Source organism: Phyllostomus discolor, chromosome 12 (assembly GCF_004126475.2).
Source record: "Phyllostomus discolor isolate MPI-MPIP mPhyDis1 chromosome 12, mPhyDis1.pri.v3, whole genome shotgun sequence".
In the NCBI taxonomy this organism is placed as follows: Eukaryota; Metazoa; Chordata; class Mammalia; order Chiroptera; family Phyllostomidae; genus Phyllostomus; species Phyllostomus discolor.
In genome coordinates, this window is record NC_040914.2 from 20464785 (window position 1) to 20474493 (window position 9709).

Below are 9709 nucleotides of genomic sequence, written 5' to 3' on the forward strand. Positions count from 1 at the left end.
GAAAAGTGGGAGGGACCGGAGGGGGGGCGGGCCCGGACGCCGGACAGTGGGTAGGGGCATCTGACGGTGACAGTTTGGGGGAGGATTTTTGCTTTGGCAAAGGAAAAGTAAAGTCTAGCTGGGGTCTGGGAGCAACTTCAGGATTCTTATGCTTAGATTCCTGGGAGAGGAGCGGTGGAGATGGTCCGGACTTCTCCGTCTGAGGGAGGAGGGGACTGTGGGCCTGGATTCTGGGCCCTCTGTAATTTGTGTATGGGGGATGTGGAAGTGAAAGGAGCACAAAAGCTTCTTTCCTGATCTGCCTAAAGTATATTTGAGGACTGAAGTATGAAGGTGTGCTTTGATTGAGTTCCATAACAACGGTTTTCCTTGTGACCTCACCAGAGTTAAGAGTCCTGAGCCAGACGACCGGGAGTTTATTGGAAAGAGACTCCCACACGCACACGCGCTAGTGGACAACAGGTGGCGCTGCCCCAAGGCAGGGAGAGATACTCTGTGCCTGCAGCGTGAGGGGCTGAGTCTTCAAACTCGTGGGACTGAAAGAGGCTGGGGTCCGGACTCTGGGGACCTGAGAGGGAAGAGAGCCCTGATTCCCAGGTTCTTGGAAACTGGAACATATGACCGGATTTCGGGTTTCCAGAGAGGGTGGGGCTGTTTAGTGGAACCAAAGACGGCTCTCAGTTCAGCATCCCTACATTGCTCTCTGTTGAGTGCGTTAATCGTTTCTGAGAAGTGACACGGAGAAATTCTCAGAAATAAATACAAAAGTAAGGAGAGGGCAAACCGGAAGGGCAGAGGGATCCTAGGAATGGAACCGAGGGCGCTAGGGGCAAGGTCTGGAGCACAGAAGCGTGGCCCAGGTGTGGGGGCGTGGCTCTAGGACAGGGGGCGTGGCCACTTGCGGTTGGAGCCAGATAGGCAGGCCTGAATATACTCAAGACCTGGATCTCCAGCGCTGAGGTCAAACGTCAGGGGCGTGGTCTAATGAGGGAGTGTGACCAGCTGTGAACGTGAGGCAGGCCCAAGGGGCGTGATTAACGAAGAATAGAGGCGTGACTATCCAATAGAGGGCTCGGCTAGCGAGTGAGGTCAGACATGGGGGCGTGACCAGACAATAGGGGAACCGCTAGGTGCTCGCGGAGCTCATTCAACGCTCCAGGTATCCCGTTTGGCCTCGAGACCAGAACTGTTTGGATTTAACAGTCCGTGGACGGCCCAAGTCTGAGAGTCCGGTGTCTGGACTGTGGTCTAGCATAAAGGCGGGGCCCAGAAGACGGGGTGGGGCGTAGGAGAAGGTGAGAAATTATATCTGGGTATGAATGTAGGGGAAGGAAAGGAATTAAATCGGTGTTTGAGGCAAAACTCATAAGAGCCAGGGCTTGGGAGGACGCGCGGGCCCTGGCACGTTGGAGGGAGTGAGCGTAGAAGGAAACGGGAGGGGAAAATGGGTTCGATGCGGTGCAGGGAGAGTTGCTTGGACAAAGAATAAAACCTGGGCAAGGGATGAAAGGCATGATTGTCTTGGGTCGGGCTCTGACCCCTACAGCCTTCCCCGCAATGAGGCACGCGCTGGTCCTGCTGCTGCTGCTCCCCTGTACCTTGATGCCCCCCTCCACTGCAGCCCCCATCCACGATGCTGACACCCAGGAGACTTCCTCGGGTTTTCTAGGCCTCCAAAGACTACTCCAAGACTTCATCGGGCTTTTCTTGAAAGTGAGCGATGGCAGGGGTTAGGGAAAAGGAGTCCCAGAGAAGAGGGACGGGAACAGGTGAAGATTGAGGGGCAGAAGGGATTCGGGGAGATAGTGGGAGACGGGTCGCAGCCAGGCAGGACAGGCAGGAAGAGGAGCCAAAGGGACACAGGGAGACAGGGAGACGGAGAGATAGAGAGAAGGAGGGAGACAGGCAGAGAGGGAGGTGGGATAGAGGCAAGAGAATGAAAGGTAGGATAGGAACAGAGAGACAGTAGGGCATGAGGAAGGTAATGGGGTAGAGAATAGAGAGAGAACAGGTGTGGGGTGAGGGCAGGAGGTGACTTAGTTAAGCCCTAAAGGTCAGAAGATGGAGAGGGAAGGGGGTGGAAGGGACATGGCAAGGCCTCAAGGGCATGCTGGAAGGGCTGAAGGTAATACTGGGAAGGCCTGAGGTCCAGCAACGCACCTGTCCCTCCTCTGGCCCCAGGATGACCTGCTACAGGGCACAGACAGCTTCTTCCCTGCCCCCATGGACCTTCAGGGCCTCCCTAGGAACTATCATCAAGAGGAGAACCAGGAGCGCCAGCTGGGGAACAACACTCTCTCCAGCCACCTCCAGATCGACAAGGTGCGTATGCTGGGAAGTGCCTCCTGGAGTCTCCCTAGGATCCCTCATGCTGCAGTGTCTTCCTGGAGGAGGGCAGAGGAGGAAAACAGTTTTGCTCTCACTCTTTCCTTGCATCTTCACAGGTGACTGACAACAGCACAGGAGCGGTGTTGGTCTCCGAGAAGATGGTGGCATCCACCGAGCGAGGAGAGAACTTGGAGAGTGACTCAAAGGTTAGGACATGCCCCCACCTCCCCACCCTACTTTTCATTCCAAAGTGCTTTATGAATCCTAAATGCTTTGTGTGCCTCACCTTTGTGAACCTTTGGGTGATTCTAGCCCCAAAGGACTTAATTTGTGACCCTAAAACGTTTGAAGAACCTCCAAGAGCTTGGCAAACCCTTAGGCTTCTCTCTTGTCACACACAAAGATTTCTATTTCAAAAATTTCAAATCTACTGAAAAGTTAGGGGGAAAATCATACAGTAAATATATCTGTATTCCTTTTATCTATCTATCTATCTATCTATCTATCTACCTATTTTTAGAGAAGGGAAAGGAGGGAGAAAGAGAGGGAGAGAAACATCAATGTGTGGTTGCCTCTCATGCACTCCCTACTGGAGGCCTGGCCTGCAACCTGGACTTGTGCCCTAGACCTGGAATTGAACCCGTGGCCCTTTGATTCGCAGGCCAGTGCTCAGTCCTCTGAGCCACACCTGCCAGGGCTGTATTCCTTTCACTACAGGGCAAGATTTCTCAACCTTGCCACCATTGTAATCTGGGGGCTGGATCATCTTCTGCTTGTTTTCATCTGTTTGTTTTTAAAGATTTTATTTATTTATTTTTAGAGAGAGGGGAAGAGAGGGAAAAAGGAAAGGAGAGAAATATCAATATGCAAGAGATACATCTATTGGTTGCCTCTCAAGAACCCCCCCACCAGGGACCTGGCCTGCAACCCAGGCATGTGCCCTGACTGGGAATTGAACCAGTGACCTTTTAGTTTGCAGGCTAGTCATCAGTCCACTGAGCCACACCAGCCAGGGCTGGATAATCTTTGTTCTTATCCATGCACAGGGCCATCCGGTGCACTGTCAAATGTTTACCAGCACCCTTGCCTCTACCCACTAGGCAGAAGCACCACCCACACCCCCACCCCCACCAGCTGTGAAGACCAAAAATGTTTCCATACTTTGGTTGAGAACTACTGGCCTAGATTCACCGCCCATTAACATTTTACCACATTTACTTTATTTTTACTTTTGTATTTTCCAAACATGCAACAATAAATCATTGACATCATGACACTTCACCCTTCAGCAGATATCACCTGAGAATAATGCATTCTTCCCTGTGACCACAGGACCACTCTCACACCAAGATATTTCATGCTGATGTCAAACTGCCATCTCTGTATCAGTTTCTGAGGGCTGCTGTCACAAAGTACCACAGATTGGGTGGCTTAAGTAACAGAAATTTATTGTCTCTTAACTGCCGGGCTAGCTCAGTCAGTAGAAATTTATTGTCTCATGGTTCTTGAGGTCAGGTGTCCGAGATCAAGGTTGGTTCCTTCTGAGGGCTCTGAGGGAGAGTCTCTTCCCTGCCCCTCTCCTACCTGCTGATGACTTAATGACAGTCTTTGGCGATTCTTGTTGTGCAGATTGGGCCCCGTCTCTGTCTCATCTTCATATGGCATTCTCCCTGTCTGAATGACATCCTCCCCTTTGCTTAAGCAGGACACCAGCCATATTGGATTAGGGCCCAATAAGATCACATTCTGAGGCCTGGCTTGTGTGGTTCAGTGGTTTGAGTGCCAGCCTGCAAACCAAAGGGTCATTGGTTTGATTCCCAGTCAGGGCACATGCCTGGGTAATGGGCTGGGTCCTCAGAAGGGGAACGCATGAGAGGCAACCACACATTGATGGCTCTTTCCTCTTTCTCCCTCACTTCCCCTCTCAAAATAAATAATTTTTTTAAAAAGATCACATTCTGAGATCCTGGGGGTATGGATTTCAACATATTAATTGAGAGGGGAAACAATTCAACCATCTTGATCTCCTACAGAACTTCTCAGGACTCAACTTATCAAAATGCATGCTGACTCAGTGGGTCTGGGCGGGTGGAATGGAGCCGACCAATTTGCATGTCTACAAGCTCTCAGATGATGCTGATAATACTGGTCCACAGCTCATACTTTGAGTAGCAAGAACCAAACAGAAATTCAGTCCATATTCAAGGCTGTCTGTAAGAGCTAATTTGAGCCCTGGCTGGTATGGTTCAGTGAGTTGAGAGCAAGACTGCAAACAAAGGGTCTTGGGTTCAAATCCCAGTCAGGGCACATGCCTGGGTTGCAGGCCAGGTCCCCAGTAGGGTGCGTGTGAGAGACAACCACAGATTGATGTTTCTCTTCCTCTCTTTCTCCCTCCCTTCTCCTCTCTCTAAAAATAAATAAATAAATAAATAATTTTTAAAAAGCTAATTTGATTTGGACCAGGATTCAATCAATGGCCACAGGTTGCAGCTGCTTTTCTGGGCCTGGAGCTGAAATACAACTGAGGCCTAGATAATATCTCTAGTTTGACCAAAACTCTGTCTCTGTGGTCAACAGACCCTGGGCTTTGTTCTTAAGATTATTTGACAGGGGCCAGAACTTCATTGTCCTGAAGGCTTAATGCTTAAGGGGGTGGTCATGCAAGGGCTTATATGGGAGTCATATGAGGGTATTCTCCTCCCGCTTTGTTTCTCCTCTAAGGGTGGGCACCACATGGCTAGCAACATGTCAGGGAAGGAAAGGTCAGGGGGGAGTCTAAACCACATGACCAGTGATATGCTAGGGGAGGAAAGGCCACCCAGGGGGCAAAGTTCCACTGAACAATACTTGTTTTCCCAGTTCTGCCCAGTGCTAAGCACCTAGGTCTTTCCACCCCAGTAACCTGTACCTGGCTTATCATTTCTGCTTTGCTCATGACTGTCTACTTGCCTACTGCATCACCCCGTTCAAGGATTCTTGGCTCTGAATTCTTTAAGGCAGGGGTATCAAACTCATTTCACCAGGGGCCACCTCTGCCTTGTGGTTGCCTTCAAAGGGCTGAATGTAATTTTAGGACTGTATAAATGTAACTACTCCTTAACTGTTAAGTGAGAGCTTGGCACTGCCACGGAGTAGAAACAAGGTGCTGGGCTGGATTAAAAAAAAGGCGGAGGGCCAGATTTGGCTCATGGCCTTGCGTTTGCCACCTGTGCTTTAAGGGAAAGGGGCATAGGGTCTCTTCTGCAGCAGCTTCCTGCTGAAGAGGGGCAGAGTTTTCCTTCAGAGCCAATTGACCCTTGCTCTGTGTCAGAGGCAGGATGAGGAGGTGTGGCGATGGTGTCTCGGGTCAGCAACAGGCAGGATTCCCAGAGTACAAGTAGGGCTTGTAACCTGGTGCAGAAAAACTGTGTTATAAATCTTAATATTATTGAGGCAAAAGTTAGAATGACAAGAACCACGATGACTGGTCTGATGAAAGGAAGCATCCAGGCAAGAATACTGAAGGACCCCTCCCCCACCCAACAGGCTGGTTGGCCTAGGTTTTGGATGTTGTTTGCCTTGTCAACAGGTGGGAGAAAAACGAAACATTACTTTGGAGGGTTGTAGCCAAATATTTAAGAAAACAAGAAAAATGCAGGATCCAGTTGAGTTTATAGGTGAAGAAATAAAACTTGGGAGAAAATGAATTGAACTGGAGTCTAATGTCTACAACAGTGCAGTATAGATTTTATTGAGCCACAATTTCTGTCCATAAAAATCACCCTCACTTTAGTTGGAGCATTGTCCCAATATGCGAAGGTTGCAAGTTTGATACCCAGTTAGGGCATATGCAAGAAACAACCAACAAATGCATAAATAAGTAGAACAACAAACTGATGTTTCTCTCTCCCTTCCTCACTCTAAAATCAATAAATAATTTAAAAAAAAGAAATCTCCAGATTGAGCTTTAACCTTTGAGAGTGAAGAGGCTAAGCCTCACAGTTCCCACCAGGCTTTGCCTGCAATATGTGTAGGTTTGGGTGAAATCCTCAAGTTCTTGAGGTCCCCCCAAATGTCTTGAGGTTCTTCCTTTGCCATGTCCCAGGGAAGCAACTTTCATTCTTAACCTGGAAAGACTACCATGAGCCATGTACATAAGCAAAGTACCACGCTGGGGGTGGGGGGGGTCCTTTCAGCACCTAAAGTCAAGCTTAATTCCTTAAAGCTTTTCTGACAACATCCAGAGACTATGTATTTCCATCTCAATCATGACATTATAGTCAAAGTCTTGATTAATAAAATAAATTAAAAAATTTAAAAGGATCACATTACAATTGTGGTCATGATTCTTTAGTCATGTCCAAAGCTTTTAATTCCCAAGTGCTTTGTGCATTGTTTTAACTTTTTAAAAAATATTATATTTATTTATTTTTAGAGAAAGGGGAAGGGAAGGAGAAAGAGAGGGAGAATAACATCGATGTGGTTGCCTCTCCTGTGCACCCCACTGGGGATGTAGCCTGCAATCCAGGCATGAGCCCTGACTGGGAATCGAACCAGCAGCCCTTAGGTTTGTAGGCCCACACTCAATCCACTGAGCTACACCAGTGAGGGTACTTTGTGCATTTCAAACTGCTTTCCAAACCTCACAGGACATTTAATCCAAAAATGTGTTGTAATCCCCACAGGTGTTTTAAACCCCAAAGTGCATTTGAAGCCTCCAAAGTGTTTTTAGTCCCAAAATAGTCTATAAACCTCTGAGTATTTTTTAATTTTTGTGTTTTTTAATATTTTATTTATTTATTTTTAGACAGGGAAGGGAAGGAGATAGAGAGAGAAACATCAATGTGCGGTTACTGGGAGTCATGGCCTGCAACCCAGGCATGTACCCTGACTTGGAATCGAACCTGTGACACTTTGGTTCACAGCCCGAGCTCAATCCACTGAGCTACGCCAGCCAGGGCTAATTTTTATTTGTTGATTTTAGAGAGTGAGAGGAAGGAAAAGGGGGAGAAAGAAAAAGAAACAATGATTTGTTCTACTTATTTATGCATTCCTTGGTTGCTTCTTATATGTGCCCTGACCAGGGATTGAACCCACAACCTTGGTGTATTGGGACGATGCTCTAACCAACTGAGCAACCCCGCCAGGGTCCTCAGAGTATTTTTAACCCAAGTCCTTTGTAAATTGTGAAGAGAATTGTTCATTCCCAAAGCGTCCTGTAGGTGGCAGACTGAGCTAAATATGCCACTGGGTTGTCATTTGACTTTCAGAGGGTCTCTTCGTCCCTCCTCCCCAGGTACCCAAGATAGAGGAGAAGGAGATCCTTGTGCCCATCCCAAAGACCATGGACAGCACCCACCCAGAACCTCATCCACGAGTGGCCTTCTGGATTGTGAAGCTGACACAGCGAAGGTCCCACCAGAATGCCCAGGAAGGTGACCGCTGGCTCAGCGAGAAGCAGCACCGCCTGCAGGCCATCCGGGACCGCCTGCAGGCCATCCAGGAAGGGCTCCACGAGGGGACCCAAGAGGAAGTCCTTCAAGAAGGGACCCAGGGGTCCTCCTACTTCAAGCTGCCTGCCCGCAAGACACGCTTCCTGTACATTCTCAAACCGTCCCAGCAGCTATAGGGGTAGGGACAGAGGAACACCTGTATGTACCCCCCACCAAACCCCACCTCAAGCTCCATATAGAAATAAAGTTCTTCTATCTAACAGCACTATCTCCTTTCAGGATTTGTCCCCAAGCCTCAGCCAGTCAGGCAATAGCAAGTCCCAACAATAAGAAGATAACTAGATAGTCATAAAATATTTGGAAACAAAGTACTACACTACTAAAATAATACATAGGTCAGATTAGTAAATATTTTTATTTTTATTTTAGATTTTATTTATTTATTTTTAGAGAGGGGAAGGGAGGGAGAAAGAGAGGGACAGAAACTTTGATGTGTGGTTACCTCTCATGAGCCCCCTACTGGGGACCTGGCCTGAAACCCAGGCATGTGCTCTGACTGGAAATCAAACCTGTAACCCCTTGCTTCTCAGGCCCATGTTCAATCCACTGAGCTACACCAGCCAGGGCTCAAACTAGTAAATATTTTTAAACTGAATACTAACCGAAATGTGACACAAATTTATAGAGTGTAGCTCAGGAAGTTCTCAGAAAAATAATGGCCATCAATGCAAATATTAGAAAGGAGGCTAAATAATAATCTAAAACTATCACTGATATAAGCACCCATCTAGCTCAGAAAGTTATATAAATATAATTGAGCTATAACTTAAGATTTGGCACCCTGTATATGTTACCACTATACTTTTAAAATTTATTTTTTAGGTGTTACAGAAGTACCCAGACCTCAAAAAAGGAAGGAAGAAACAAGACATTCTGAAAAAATGAAATTATACTAATAAAGTTAACAGGGTCTACCCGTTACCAGCCTGTACTAATAAAACACTTGACAGACATTCTTACTGAACTCTCGTAAGACCCCAGGAGGTGGCTATTTGTCCCCATTTTAGAGAAAAGACTGACTTTCAGAGAGGTGAAGTCATTTGCCAAAGTCACACAGCAATGGCACTAGGTTTGTCCGATTTTATATCTCTTTTATCCCCTCACCACATCACCTGCTGAAGAGGTTCTTTCCCAGGCCTCACCATCTAATAGCCAAAATAACAACTATTAACAAAGATTACCACCTTAAGTCCTGAAGGTAACCTAAGAAGCAAGTACGTATCTCCATTTCTGGGAGGACAACTGAGGCTCAGAGGGTCGCCATTGTGCCAAGGTCATAGTTAGGAAGTGATGGAGCCAAAATTCAAACCTAAGAATGTCTGACGACTCCAGGTCCATCACCTTATCATCATCCTACACTGTCCAGCACTGAAGAGGCATGGACTCCATCCATTCACTCATTCAACATTTTTTAGTCTCCTGCTCCATATAGCTCACATTCCAGTGGGGGTGACAGACCGGAAATACAGAATGTGTCACGTTTTATGACGCGCCATGAGAACAATTAAAAAGTGGATACTACGAGCTAGCAGACAGGTTGAGTGGTTGGGCCACCTTTTGTCCCAAATCCCCCTTGTTGGGAGTCAATTTTGGTTGTAATTCTTTCCCTAAAAGGGGTGAACGGAACAGTTGGGGAAAGAGTCCTTCGGGGATCTATTAATACTTTGGGATTGGAGCCACGAAAGGGCGCAGGAATAGGGAGGCAGTACAGAGCAGGGCATTATTGTGACTGTGATGGGCAGCCTGTCACAGAACAGAAGGCAGAAAGGCCACGGCTTGGTAGCTGATAAATGGGAATAAACAAGGAGACTCTCAGTCCAACTCCTAGTTGCTTGGGTTTATTCCACCGAAGCTTGGGGCCCCCACAGAAGACACCAGCACAGCATGCA

General features: G+C 47.5%; 1 protein-coding gene across 2 annotated transcripts; it reads left to right on the forward strand.

The window, feature by feature from the left end:
- Positions 1 to 35: 35 nt before the first annotated feature.
- On the forward strand, positions 36 to 8026 carry DKKL1 (dickkopf like acrosomal protein 1). 2 transcript variants are annotated; one of them, XM_036012536.1, is made up of 5 exons: positions 36 to 107; positions 1547 to 1713; positions 2182 to 2322; positions 2445 to 2534; positions 7604 to 8026. In XM_036012536.1, exons 2-5 carry the CDS (start codon positions 1558 to 1560, stop codon positions 7934 to 7936), a joined length of 720 nt encoding a protein of 239 aa, XP_035868429.1. In that variant the 5' UTR covers positions 36 to 107; positions 1547 to 1557; the 3' UTR covers positions 7937 to 8026. The 2 variants fall into 2 exon arrangements, with proteins under 2 accessions (XP_035868429.1, XP_028385700.1); XM_028529899.2 differs by lacking the exon at positions 36 to 107 and adding an exon at positions 169 to 1295.
- The last annotated feature ends 1683 nt before the right edge of the window (positions 8027 to 9709 follow it).